Below are 15358 nucleotides of genomic sequence, written 5' to 3' on the forward strand. Positions count from 1 at the left end.
ATTTTATCGTAAAATGCTATATTTTAAGAACGCATTGGAGTATCGTTGCGAAACTTGGTATGTGTCTTCAGCGCAAGTTGAAATTAGTGAATTATTATTATTAGGGGCCGAGCATAGAAGGTGCAAAGGCACCTGTTGTATCCATTGGCGTTCTTCTTCTTCTTCTTCTTCTTCTTCTATTTCTTCCATTGTTGAGTCTATGGCAGCCCATAGAACCGTTTGTGGGAAAGTTATCAAATTTGACAAACAGATAGAGGACAGTTTCAACAGTAACCATAGCAAGTTTAAAGTCTCTAACTTAAACTCTCTAGCACCACCATTTGTCCAAATTTCACTCATTTTATGCTACTAACTTTTGAACCATAAGGTCTAGAAGGTTCTTACCTTACTTTAAACTGCTTTTTCGAGCTCTTCCTAGACAGTTTGTCTGATTTTCATTAAAATTGGCTCAGATTATCTTAAGACCATGCTGACAAAAAGTTATGGATTTCAAGTTGATTAGTCAAACCATTCTCGAATAACGTGTGAACGAATTCGACGAATAGCATGCAAAATGGTTATGAGGCTATATGTTCAAAACAGTTTGACTTTTTGAGACCAAACTTGGTGTGTGTTATAACATCCATGACCTGAGGCTACCTGCAGTGTTTTAGTTCAGTGCCACCTAGTGGTCAGGAGATATGAAAACTGGTCTCTTTAGATTCAGAAGAGCATGCCGAATCAAACCATACCCAATTTTCCCAGGTCAACCATTTTGAATTTTACGAAACTTGGTATGTGTCTTCAGCACAAGTTGAAATTAGTGAATTATTATTATTAGGGGCCAAGCACAGAAGGTGCGAAGGCACCTATTGTATCCATTGGCGTTCTTCTTCTTCTTCTTCTTCTTCTTCTTCCATTTCTTCTTCCGCAGTTGAGTCTCTGGCAAACCATGGAACTGTTGGTGGGAAAGTTATGAAATTTGGCACACTGATAGAGGACAGTCTCAACATTAACTATAGCAAGTTTGAAGTCTCTAACTTAAACTCTCTAGCGCCACCATTTGTCCAAATTTTACTCATTTAATGCTAATAACTTTTGATCTGTAAAGTCTAGAAGGTTCTTACCTTACTTTAACCTACTTTTTTTAAACTCTTCCTAGACAGTTTGTCTGATTTTCAGTAAAATTGGCTTAGATTATCTTAAGACCATGCTGACAAAAAGCTATGGAATTTAAGTTGATTAGTCAAACCGTTCTTGAATAACACGCAAACAAATTCTATGAAAAGCGTGCAAAAATGGATGCAAGGCTATACAGTATCTCCGCAATGGTTTGGCGTATTGAGACCAAACTTGGTGTGTGCTATACCAAGCATGACCTGAGGCTACCTGCACAGTTTCGGTGCAGTGACACCTAGTGGTCAGGAGATTTGAAAAATTATAACTTCTCAATGGTTTGGCCAAAAAATCAAAACTGCCTTTTTAGGCAGAGTCGAATGATATCCAATTTTCCAATGTCAGTCATTTTGGGAGTTGGCCATTTAGAATTGTTGTAGTATATTTTAGTATATTTGTAGTATATTTTATGAATGCATTGACGTATCGTTACAAAACTTGGTATGGGTCATCAGCACGATGACCTGAAGGAGTCTTAGAAGTTTCGAGCCAGTGCCACCTAGTGGTAAAATCAAATATTTATATGCTTTTAACTTAATTTCATGGGAGTCATTTTTTAGACTCCTGAATCCTTGCCAAGTCCAGCGATACGAAACATGCCAGGTTTTGCCTCATGGTTTGTGCAACGTTGCATTTTAGCGCTTAAAAAACATTTGCCAATATCTCAGAAACTGTTACTCTTATCGACACGAAACTACGTAGGAAAGTCAGACATCGATCATTTTTTCTCTAAACAGAAAATGTCTATAACTCCAAAACAAAATTAGATATTTTCACCAAATTTGTGTATATATGTATAGGCACACTCTAAGGACACAAAAAGATTTGGTGGGATTGTGTCTTTTGTTGGCGCTACAATTGAACAAAACATGAAATTGCCACTGACTATTATAGAGTATTATGATAGAAAATGCTACATTTTTACCAATGCATTGGTGTACCATTACAAAACTTTGTATGTACCATGGAGACCATGACCTGAAAGCATTCAAAACGTTTTGAGACAGTGCCACCTTGTGGTCAAAAGTGACAACCGATTATTGGAAAGTTGGTAGTTGGTAGTTGTTTTTACGTTTTTTTCAGCCATTTTGACTAAAATCACCTTTAAATGGCTTCAGTTACTCATTGCTGCACTTGTTCTGATGCCTCCCTTAGCCCTGTAATTGCTGCTTGCAGCTATATTTATTATTATTATTATTGTAATTTACTGTATAGTGATACATACGTTTTCATGATATAAAATGACTCATATCAGTGCCAGTGAAGGCCTGTATTTCTCTAAGCTGCATTCTTACATAAGCCGGATGAGTTAGTGAGGTGAAGTGTCACAGATTGTGGTTTTTCCACAGCCCTAATTTGATATCCGTCTAGTATTGACAGTTCTCCGGACTGCACTTTAATTTCCTCCTCTTTTTAGTCAAGGGGATATGCGGCCACTGAGTCCCCAGCGTCCAGAGAGAGAGGACAGTTTTTTTCCCGACGCCCCGGAGATTTCGTTTCCTTAGCTGAATGCCAGAGACCCGAGCCGTGACCCTGAATCAGCCCCGACGAGAACGAGAATGGCAGAAGTCTTCTCAGGATCTGCCACAGTTTATCGATGAGGCCTGCGGCGGCTCGCCAGCTTCCCTGAGGGGTAATTGGTGGTCTGTGATTGCCCCGCTCCTACAATAACATAAAGCCAGACATCAGATTCAAACAAGCGCGTTATCAGTCAGCAGGGAGCTGCGTAGACAACAGACGCACCGCGGGAACACACAAACTGTGAGATTGTAAAAAAAAAAAGCGCGCTTAGATTTGCTTTGTTTAGTGTTTCAATACTTTGATGTCACTAGAGTAGGGCCGGGACTCGATTAAAAATTTTAATCTAATTAATTAGAGGCTTTGTAATTAATTAATCGAAATTAATCGCATTTTAATCGCATGTAAATATTTGACCTGAGAACAGTGAGAATTAAGATTTTTACATGGATTTTTAGTATACCATTGAATAATGACTGAATACATAAGCTTAAGCAACAAAATATTGTTTATTTTTGTTCAACCAAGTCCAACAGACCAGTACAATATTGCCATTAAAAGTGTAGCAAGAGGCACGTTCTTTAACGAGTCTTTCATTCCGAGAACTCTGCTCTTGTGTTTGCTTAATTATGCATTTAAATTTTAATGACCAAACCTATCATTATAAATGTTGCTGCACATGGAATATAACGCGGATAACATTTAAAAAATAGTTTTTATCAGGTTACACACTGATTATTTATCACTCAAACCCCTTTCTCTACCTGTCCGTTGGTCGCGTATATCCTCCATGTTTGTAGTTTTTTAACACTTTTTAATGCGTGTTTGTAGTTCTAATCGAATCCTCGTTCACGGCGCAGTGTGTTGCGGGCAATATAAGCAGTTAAGAGTGTGCATTGATCGTTAAGTAGTAGACCATCCGGGAATCTTTGGAATACTTTTTAAACATACTACGATTTGGGACATACAATACTATTTAGGACGGACGTCTTTGGCTTGTCTGAACGCTAGTTTGTGCTCCAGTATAATCGGTCCGCCGAATCTCATCTAGTGAGAAACGTTCCGCGGTGCAAAACGTATTGCGATTAAAATGCGTTAAAAAATTTTAACGCGTTATTTTTGTGTAATTAATTAATCTAAATTAACGCGTTAAAGTCCCGGCCCTACACTAGAGTCTAAAATTAACACACTTGCTCACCAATGCAACCATCCAAGATTAGGATGAGTTTGTTTCTTTATCAGATTTGGAGAAATTTAGCATTCCATCATTTGCTCAACAAAGGATCCTATGCAGTGAATGGGTGCTGTCAGAGTGAGAGTCCAAACATCTGATTAAAAACATCACAATAATACAGTAATCCACACCACTCCAGTTCATCAGTTAACATTTTAAGAAGACAAATCCAAACAATATATATATATATATATATATATATATATAATCCATAATAACACTTCCTCAATTGAAAAAGTGATGAATCAGGAGAGATATCTGCACAGATCATGCACCATTTACAAGTCAAAACAGCTCTAAACAAATACAGTGTGGAAAAAGTGTTGGCCCCCTTCCTGATTTTTTTTTTTTTGCATGTTTGTCACACTTTAATGTTTCAGATCATCCAACAAATTTCAATATTAATTTAACACAAGTAAACACAACATGCAGTTTTTAAATGAAGGGTTTTTTTATGAAGGGAAAAAAAATCCAAACCCACATGACCCTGTGTGAAAAAGTGACTCCACCATAAGAAAGAGACTGGGCAAAAATGGCCTGCATGGCAGAGTTCCAAGACTAAAACCGCTGCTGAGCAAAAAGAACATAAAGGCTCGTCTCAGTTCTGCCAGAACACATCTTGATGATCCCCAAGACTTTTGGGAAAATACTCTGTGGACTGATGAGACAAAAGTTGGACTTTTCGGAAGGTGTGTGTCCCATTACATTTGGCGTAAAAGTATCACAGCATTTCATAAAAAAAAAAACATCATACCAACAGTAAAATCTGGTGGTGGTAGTGTGATGGTCTGGGGCTGTTTTGCTGCTTCTAGACCTGGAAGACTTGCTGTGAGAAATGGAACCATGAATTCTGCTGTCTACCAAAAACTCCTGAAGGACAATGTCCGGCCATCTGTTCGTGATCTCAAGCTGAAGCCAACTTGAGTTCTGCAGCAGGACAGTGATCCAAAACACACCAGCAAGTCCACCTCTGAATGGCTAAAGAAAAACAAAATGAAGACTTTGGAGTGGCCTAGTCAAAGTCCTGACCGGAATCCTATTGAGATGCTGTGGCATGACCTTAAAAAGGCGGTTCATGCTCCAAAACCCTCCAATGTGGCTGAATTACAACAATTCTGCCAAGATGAGTGGGCCAAAATTCCTGCACAGCGCTGTAACAAACTCATTGCAAGTTATCGCAGACACTTGATGTTGTTGCTGCTAAGGGTGGCCCAACCAGTTATTAAGTTTAGGGGGCAAACACTTTTTCACACAGGGTCATGTGGGTTTGGATTTAGTTTTCCCTTTATAATAAAAAACTTCATCCAAAAACAGCATGTTGTGTTTACTTGTGTTATCTTTGATTAATATTTAAATTTGTTTGATGATCTGAAACATTAAAGTGTGACAAACATGCAAAAAAATAAAAACTCAGGAAGGGGGCCAACACTTTTTCACACCACTGTGTGTGGCTGGATTTTAATGTGAGAGTCAACAGGGATTTTTTATTATGGATTATGGACTGGTATTTTAGTTAAACGTCTTAATGATGGATTTGTTTCAGCTTTTGTCTTCTCGAGATGTTAACTGATGGACTGGAGTGGCGTGGATTATTGTGATGTTTTTATCAGCTGTTTGGACTCTCATTCTGACGGCACCCATTCACTCCAGAGGATCCATTGGTGAGACAGTGATGGAATGACACATTTTTCCAAATCTGATGAAGAAACAAACCCATCTACATCTTGGATGGAATGTAAACAAATAATAAACAATTGTATCTTAACAAAGGTTAGTAAATGCTGTAAAAAATATAGCCCTTATTCAAAAGTGTTGTGATTTTCTGAGTACGCTGAGGTTGAGGTGATGACAGTATTTTCAGTACATACTTGTGTATTAAAGTCAAATGGGGCCACGCTGTATCTTTTCAAATTCACTTTTGACGCCCGCAGCTCCTTTAGGTTGTTAGATCCAGCTATTCTGGTGATGGGGCTGTCATTATGAAACGGTATGATCTTTTTCCTCTTTTTGGAGAGCTGTAATAAGCTGTCGCTCTCTCAGGATTGAGCCCCTACAGAAATGAGTCTGAAAGCAATCTGGACATGTCACCTCAGACGGAGCCAATATTGATTCCTCACGGACTCGCGCGCACGTCCACGGGACAAGGGCAATTTATTCACTATTTTAGAGACGCGCAGAAATTTCACATCTTTCTAAATAGCTGACCCACTTTCTCCAGCTCGGATTTCTCTTTTTCGGCCTCATTCGTTCCTATTTTCATTTTATGCCGCTGTGTTTTCTCCCGCCGCAAACTCTCAGGAGTCAATCTGGATTCATATTCGTGCCGTCATTGGAAGTGTTTGAACTTTTTGTTTCATACGTACATGTACACTCTTAAAAATAAAGGTGCTTTAAAAGGTTTTGGTTCCACAAAGAACCATTCAGTCAAAGGTTCTTTAAAGAACCATCTCTTTTTTACCTTTTTATAATCTGAAGAATCTTTTGTTGCCACAAAGAACCTTTTGTGAAACAAAAAAGGTTCCATCAGATCCATTTAGACAAATAGGTTTCTTTTTAAGAGTGTAGGTTTGTGCATCTTTACAGATTATACCTTATTATGATATTTGATGTGTATCTTTATTTATGCATTCAAAATGTTTAAAGCAAGAAATAAAATATAGTAAAGGTCTTGTTAGAAATAAACAAGGCATGTTTTACACACTGTTTTTCATTTAATAAACACAAGGATTTCAGATATTTAATTATTTTAATAAATATAACATTTCTAAGTAATGGATATTATGTACATTTAGTTAATAAAATTGAATCAATAAAACATTTTAATATAACAACAAATTCGATCAGAATTTTAAAAACTAGCAATGAAATCAGTTTTTATTTTTCTGTTTTACATTTTCATTTTCATTTTGGTAAGGATTATTATTCTTATTTTAGAGTGTTTTGGTCTTTTAGTATTTTCTTTTTTGTTTTATTTTGTGTGTGTTTATTTATTTTCAGACATCAGGTTAAAATAATGTTTTTAATTTTCTTTTAATTTAGTTAATTCATTTGATTTCAAGTAACAATTTGTGTGTGTGTATTGGTCTTTTAGTATTTTTTGTTTTTGTGTTTATTTATTTTTATTTCAGTTCATACTTTATTTGGTGCATCAGGGTAAACTAGAAACAAATTTATTTTATGTAACAAAAATGTTTTTTTTTATTATTTAGTAAAAAATATGGAAGTGATTTACAGAAATTAACTTAGCAATGCCATTTTTATAAATTTATTTTTATAAAGTTGTGATTTTAGTATTGCTGAGATATTATCCAAGAGAATGAGTTTTTATATTTCTATTTTCATTTTTAATTTTAGTTAAATATTTTTTTTTTTATTTTAGAGTGTTTTTGTATTTTAGTTTTTTTTTTTCGTTTGTTTGTTTTTGTGTGTGTTTATTTTTATTTTAGTTCAGACTTTATTTGGTATATCAGGTTAAATAAAAACAGTGTTTTTATTTAATCTTTCTTTTCTTTTGGTTATTTTATTTTATTTCAAGTAACAAAAAAGATTTTTTTGTTCATTTAGTAACATTTTTGTATTTTTCTATTTTACATTTTCATTTGTATTAATTCTAGATAAATTTTTTTTTTGTGTGTGTGTGTTTTGGCGTTTTTGTGTGTATTTATTTATTTATTTTTATTTCAGGTTTATTTTAATTTTAATTTTAGTTAAAGATTTGTGTGTGTGTGTGTGTGTGTGTGTGTGTGTGTGTGTTTTGGTCTTTTGGTATGTTTTGTTTTTGTGTTCATTTATTTTTATTTCAGTTAAGACTTTTTTTGGTACATCAACTAAATGTTTAGTAACTATAATAACCCTGTGAAAGTAACTTTTAAAATAGCCAATTTCTCTCAAACTATTTAAAATATTAAAACTGTCATAGACAGGGAAACTACACCGCGTTCCAAATTATTATGCAAATTGTATGTAAGTGTCATAAACACACAGTTTTTTGTTTTTCAATTAAACTCATGGATGGTATTGTGTCTCATGGCTCTTTGGATCACTGAAATTAATCTCAGACACCTGTGATAAATAGTTTGCCAAATGAGCCCAATTAAAGGAAAAGTAAGAAGGATGTTCCACATTATTAAGCAGGCCACAGGTTTCAAGCAATTATGGGAAAGAAAAAGGTCTCTCTGCTGCCGAAAAGCGTCAAATAGTGCAATGCTTTGGACAAGGTATGAAAACATTAGATATTTCACGAAAACGTAAGCGTGATCATTGTACTGTGAAGAGATTTGAGGCTGATTCAGAGCACAGACAGGTTTGTGCAGGTAAAGGCAGAATGAGGAAGGTTTCTGCCAGACAAATTCATCAGATTAAGAGAGCAGCTACTAAAATGCCATTACAAAGTAGCAAACAGGTTTTTGAAGTTGCTGGTGCCTCTTGATGACAATGCACCATCTCATGCTGCAATTAATACCTCTGTGTCATTGGCTGCTATCTGCATAAAAGATGAGAAACTCATGGTGTGGCCACCATCCTCCCCTGACCTCAACCAGTTTGAGAACCTTTGGAGCATCCTCAAGCAAAAGATCTATGAGGGTGGGAGGCAGTTCACATCAAAACAGCAGCTCTGGGAGGCTATTCTGGCATCCTGCAAACAAATTCAATCAGAAACTCTCCAAAAACTTACAAATTCAATGGATGCAAGAATTGTGATAGCGATATCAAAGAAGGGGTCCTATGGTAAGATGTAACTTGCCCAGTTAGGATGTTTTTGATTGAAATAGATTTAGATTTCAGTAAATATGACCACCTAATGCTGCAAATTCAGCAAATGCCCATTTTCAGTTCTTTACAACCTATACAATGTTTTAACTCTGTTGTGCATAATAATGTGGAACAGTGCATTTTCAGATTTTTATTTTTGAAATAAATACTGTTATCATTAGGAGGTTTGTTCAATACAATTCGAATTATACCCTAATGGTTGATGACTTAAAAATTATACTGACTGTCATTTGCATTGACTAATTATGAAAACCAGAGAAAGATATAATTTGCATAATAATTTGGAACGCGGTGTAATGGAATGCACTTGTACAATTAAATTGTTACAATGTTTACTCATACAGTATATTATCAGCAAAGTCATTGTAAATGTATCATGAATATTGAGGCATATCGCTACTTAAAGGTGGTATGGGTCATCTGTGTCAATCAGGTGGACATGAACTGTTTATGATGGTCTGTTGTTCTGTCTTTCAGAATGACACGTGGGGTCAGCAGTATTCGTACGCTCTGTTCAAGGCCATGAGCCACATGCTGTGTATCGGATATGGCATGTACCCTCCTGTCGGCATGACAGACGTGTGGCTGACCATCCTCAGCATGATCGTGGGTGCGACCTGCTACGCCATGTTCGTCGGCCACGCCACGGCGCTGATCCAGTCGCTGGACTCCTCGCGCAGGCAATATCAGGAAAAGGTGAGTGACGACCAGTTGGTTAACATAATGAACAAATCCCAAGAACAGCAGGGAAAGATTCCCGTGAAGGCGCCGCATTATGGGTTCGTCATCTGTCGCTGTGGTGACAAGACCACAGGGACTCTTGTGTATGAGAATAACGTGTGAATTATGGGTAAAGTGTGTCTTTAATTCTGTTGTGGCGTCAAAATAATGGCCAAAATAACTCGATTTTAATAATGTTAATGTTGTTTTCTAATGCAAAAGGTTTTCAGGGTGTTGTGGGTGGTTTTCTGGCCATTGCTAGATGGTTTCTCTGTAGTGACACCAACGCTAATTGCGGGTGGTTTCCAAGGCATTGCTAGATGGTTGCTTTGTTGTGACATTAAAATTTATTTAAGAAGACAATGCTAGGGTGCTGTGAGTGGTTTCCAGGGTGTTGCAAGGTGTTACTAGGGTGTTCTGTGTGGTTTCCAGGTTATTGCTCGATTTTAATAATGTTAATAGAGTTTGTCCATGTAAAAGTCATAACCGCAATGCTAGAGTGTTGTGACTGGTTTCTAGGGCGTTGTTAGGTGTTGCTTGGGTGTTTGACTGGTTTCTAGGGCGTTGCTAGGTGTTACTAGGGTTGTTTCCAGGGTGTTGCTAGGGTGTTCTGAGTGGTTTTTCCAGAGTGTTGCTAGGTGTTTGCAATGTAGTGGCAACAAGGTGAAGTATTGTGGGGGGTTTCCAAGGCATTGCTAAGTGGTTGCTAGGGTGTTTTGCGTGGTTTCCAGGGCATTGCTAGGTGGTAAGACCAGAATGAATTATAAAAATAACTAGATTTTACAAATGTTAATTGTGTCCATGTAAAAGTCATAACCACCATTCTAGGGTGTTGAGGATGGTTTCCAGTAAGTTGCTAGGGTAATCTGAGTGGTTTCCAGGGCGTTGCTAAGAGGTTGCTAGAGCTTTCTAGGTGGTTTCCAGAGTGTTGCTAGGTGTTTGCTATGCAGTTGCAACAAGGTGAATTGTAACAGTTACTAGATATTAAAAATGTTAATGGTGTTTCCTCATTCAAAAAATCATATCCCTAATGCTAGGTTGTTGTGGGGGATTTCCAAGGTGTTGCTAGGGTGTTTTTGGTGGTTTCCAGGGGATTGTTAGGTGGTAGCACCAGAGTGAATGATAAAAATATCTAGATTTTACAAATGTCAATGCTGTTTGCCCATGCAAAAGTGTTGCAGGTGGGTTCTAGGGAGTTGCTAGGGTTTTCGGAGTGGTTTCCAGGGGGTTGCTAACAAATCTTAATGGTGTTTGCCATGCAAAATGCCTTACAATGATTCTAGGGTGTTTTGAGTGGTTTCTAGGGCGTGGCTAAGTGGTTGCTTTGTAGTAGCACCAAAGTGAATTGTTAAAATAACTGGATTTTACAATTGTCAATCGTGTTTATTTATGCAAAAGTCATAAAAAAAGTCATAACCACAATTCTAGGGTGTTGCAGGTAGGTTCCAGGGAGTTGCTAGGGTGTTGGAAGTCGTTTCCAGGGGGTTGCTAAGTGGTTGCCTTGTAGTAGCAGCAAAGTAAATTGTAAAAATTACTAGATTTTACAAATGTTAATGGTGTTTGCTTATAATCACACGTCAACCATGATTCTAGGGTGTTTTGTGGATGGTTTCCAGGGAGTTGCTAGGTGGTTGCGAGGGTGTTTTGGGTGGTTTCCAGGGCATTGCTAAGTGGTAGCACCAGATTAAATTATACAAATAACTATATTTTACAAATGTTAATGGTGTAATTGGAAAAGTAACTAGATTTGAAAAATGTTAATGGTGTTGGCCCATGCAAAAATCATACCCCTAATGGTAGAGTATTGTGGGGGGTTTCCAAGGTGATGCTAAGTGGTTGCTAAGGTGTTTGGGGTGGTTTCCAGGGCATTGCTTGGTAGTGAATTGAACCAGAGTGAATTGTTAAAATAACTAGATTTTACAAATGTCAATGGTGTTTGCCATGGACAAAAATCATAACCACAATTCAAGGGAGTTGTAGGTGGTTTCCAGGGTGTTTTGAGTGTTTTTCAGGGCGTTGCTAAGTGTATGCTTTGTAGTAGCACCAAAGTGAATTGTAAAAATAACTAGATTTTACAATTGTCAATCGTGTTTATTCATGCAAAAGTCATAACCACAATTCTAGAGTGGTTTTCAAAGTGTTGCTAGGTGTTTGCTGTGCAGTTGCAAAAAAAGTAAATTGTAACAGTAACTAGATTGTAAAAATGTTAATGCTGTTTGCCCAAAAGTCATATCCACAATTCTAGTGTGTTGTGGGTGGTTTCCAGGGAGTTTCTAGGGTGTTCTGAGTGGTTTCCAGAGTTACTAAATGGTTGCCCTGTAGTAGCACCAAAGTGAAATGTAAAAAATACTAGATTTTTACAAATGTTAATGGTGTTTGCTCATAATTACAAGTCATACCCACGATTATAGGGTGTTCTGAGTGGTTTCCAGAGTTACTAAATGGTTGCTCTGTAGTAGCACCAAAGTGAAATGTAAAAATAACTACGTTTTACGAATTGTCAATCGTGTTTATTCATGCAAAAATCATAACCACAATTCTAGGGTGTTGAGGATGGTTTCCAGTAAGTTGCTAGGGTAATCTGAGTGGTTTCCAGGGCGTTGCTAAGAGGTTGCTAGAGCTTTCTAGGTGGTTTCCAGAGTGTTGCTAGGTGTTTGCTATGCAGTTGCAACAAGGTGAATTGTAACAGTTACTAGATATTAAAAATGTTAATGGTGTTTCCTCATTCAAAAAATCATATCCCTAATGCTAGGTTGTTGTGGGGGGTTTCCAAGGTGTTGCTAGGGTGTTTTTGGTGGTTTCCAGGGGATTGTTAGGTGGTAGCACCAGAGTGAATGATAAAAATATCTAGATTTTACAAATGTCAATGCTGTTTGCCCATGCAAAAGTGTTGCAGGTGGGTTCTAGGGAGTTGCTAGGGTTTTCGGAGTGGTTTCCAGGGGGTTGCTAACAAATCTTAATGGTGTTTGCCATGCAAAATGCCTTACAATGATTCTAGGGTGTTTTGAGTGGTTTCTAGGACGTGGCTAAGTGGTTGCCTTGTAGTAGCACCAAAGTGAATTGTAAAAATAACTGGATTTTACAATTGTCAATCGTGTTTATTTATGCAAAAGTCATAAAAAAGTCATAACCACAATTCTAGGGTGTTTCAGGTAGGTTCCAGGGAGTTGCTAGGGTGTTGCTAAGTGGTTGCCTTGTAGTAGCAGCAAAGTAAATTGTAAAAATTACTAGATTTTACAAATGTTAATGGTGTTTGCTTATAATCACACGTCAACCATGATTCTAGGGTGTTTTGTGGATGGTTTCCAGGGAGTTGCTAGGTGGTTGCGAGGGTGTTTTGGGTGGTTTCTAGGGCAATGCTAAGTGGTAGCACCAGATTAAATTTGAAAAAATAACTAGATTTGAAAAATGTTAATGGTGTTGGCCCATGCAAAAATCATACCCCTAATGGTAGGGTATTGTGGGGGTTTCCAAGGTGATGCTAAGTGGTTGCTAAGGTGTTTGGGGTGGTTTCCAGGGCATTGCTTGGTAGTGAATTGAACCAGAGTGAATTGTTAAAATAACTAGATTTTACAAATGTCAATGGTGTTTGCCATGGACAAAAATCATAACTACGATTCAAGGGAGTTGTGGGTGGTTTCCAGCGTCTTTTGAGTGTTTTTCAGGGCGTTGCTAAGTGTATGCTTTGTAGTAGCACCAAAGTGAGTTGTAAAAATAACTAGATTTTACAATTGTCAATCGTGTTTATTCATGCAAAAGTCATAACCACGACTCAAGGGTTTTGTGGGTGGTTTCCAGGGAGTTGTTAGGGTGTTTTGAGTGGTTTCGAGGGCGTTGCTAAGTGTATGCTTTGTAGTAGCACCAAAGTGAGTTGTAAAAATAACTAGATTTTACAATTGTCAATCGTGTTTATTCATGCAAAAATCCTAACCACAATTCTAGGGTGTTGTGGGTGTTATCGCTAGATGGTTGCATGTGTGTTATGGGTGATTGCAGGTAGATGCTTCCTTTGTTTTTTAAGCATTACAATGTTTTATAATATTCAGGAAGACAAACTGAATACAACAGGAATAACATTGACTGAATTACAGTGAAATAAATATCCTAAACATCAGACACAGAGTAAAAACTACAGAATCAATTAGAGAATGAACCATCTAAACTTTGAAACTCTGAGGGTAAAACAGGATATTCAAGAAGCTTGGAAGCAAAAAAAATCTGTAAAGGAAGAAGTCAATTATGTAGAATATGAGTGTGTGGAGAAAACAGTCCAGCTGGACGACAGCGTGACACTTCTAAACTCATCTCAGCACACTAACGTGATTACCACAGTTCCTGCCGGCTACTTTAATTCACAATAATGCACTTATAACGGCCCATAAACAACCAACCCGAGAGCGCAGATATTAATATTCACTCGCAGGCACTTTTAGCTCTGATGATTGAAATTAAATTCAGAAGGGCTTTTTGAAACAACCCCAAGTATTAAACTTGAGGATGTGCGTCATCGTGCAGCGATTGTGCTCCAGACTTCAGAAAATGGGGTTGATTTTGTAGTTGCACTTCTGTAGATTCCTGTCCAGTCCGGTATGAGTGATTGACCTCACCTCAGTCATGGTCAGCGGGCAATACGGTGTGCCAGGAGGGTCCCTCATGCCCGCTGCATAGGCAGACCTCAGACTCTTCCCTCATGCCCACCTCAACATGGGCAGATCGCCACATGGTGCACCATCTGTTGAGAGACCGAGGGATGGAAAAAGTGAGAATCATAGCGATGGAGAAGATATATAGAGGGAAAGAGAAGATCAAAAGGAAGATGAAGGGGTCTTACAGACGCCCCAGATAGTCTGAGTCACAGATACAACGGATATGGCAGTAACATTAGAAACTAGAAGAACATGCCAGTGATTTTTGTCTGTGCAAAACTTATCACAAGGGTTTTGTGGGTAGGGCCCTGTGTTTCCGTAAAGCTGAAATTGCAGATGGATTTGTGGAATATAATCATAAAAAATGGAATACTGGATAATGTGGGATGTGGAATGTCAGAGAATTTGGCACATTTTTGATGAATAAAGCAAATGTAGGGCTGTACACTTAATCAAATCTTGATGTGGACTATTTTCTGTGTGAATGAGCACCAGTTTCACATTTTACCATTTCATTTGATAAAAATGTAAAAATGAAAAAAAAGTTTAGACAGAGTTTAGTTTAACTTGAAGAAATTATGACAAAAATATATTACTATTGTACAGCAAAATGTACTTGTCAAAGTAATAATAATAAAAAACAGCTTATTAAATTAAGTTAAATTATTTATTGTACAATTTAATGCATTATATATTTATTTATTTATTGGTCCATTAATTCCCAAACAAAATCATCTGTTGTGTATAAATTTGTTTGCCAAAAAAGTACAATAATAAAATAGTAATAATAAAAATAATAATACAGCTTATTAAATTATTTAGTTAAAATATTTATTTTACAATTTTTACAGTACTTTAATGCATTATTTATTTATTGGTCCATTATTTCCTAAACAAAATAATCTGTTATGTATAACATTGTTTGTCAAAAAAAGTACAATAATAATAAAATAATAAAAAAATAATACAGCTTGTTAAATTATTTAGCTAAAATATTTATTTTGCAATTTGTACAACAATTCAGTGCATTATTTATTTATTGGTTAAAATATAATTTATAAATTATTTAGTTAAAATATTGAAAAACACAAAATAAAATAATAAAAAAAGATAAAATGAATGCATAAATGCATACCAGTGTTTACCATACCATACCAGTGTTTTATAAAATTTGGTGGATGTACATATTTCATTAGGAAATATTGTTAAAATTGTAACACTTCTTAATAAATTATTATAGTTTTATAAATTAAATTAATTTGACATAGGCTACTTTTGATGATTATTAAAACGGAATTAAACCATTAAAACA

The 15358-nt window shown here is 36.6% G+C and overlaps 1 protein-coding gene across 1 annotated transcript in view; it reads left to right on the forward strand.

Moving 5' to 3' along the window:
• Positions 1-15358, forward strand: part of hcn4 (hyperpolarization activated cyclic nucleotide-gated potassium channel 4) — a 150285-nt gene that overhangs the window by 58251 nt on the left and 76676 nt on the right. The window contains exon 4 of the mRNA XM_073850542.1: positions 9158-9376. Coding sequence (XP_073706643.1) covers positions 9158-9376 — 219 coding nt within the window. The remainder of the gene's footprint in view (positions 1-9157; positions 9377-15358) is intronic.

Source organism: Garra rufa, chromosome 11 (assembly GCF_049309525.1).
Source record: "Garra rufa chromosome 11, GarRuf1.0, whole genome shotgun sequence".
In the NCBI taxonomy this organism is placed as follows: Eukaryota; Metazoa; Chordata; class Actinopteri; order Cypriniformes; family Cyprinidae; genus Garra; species Garra rufa.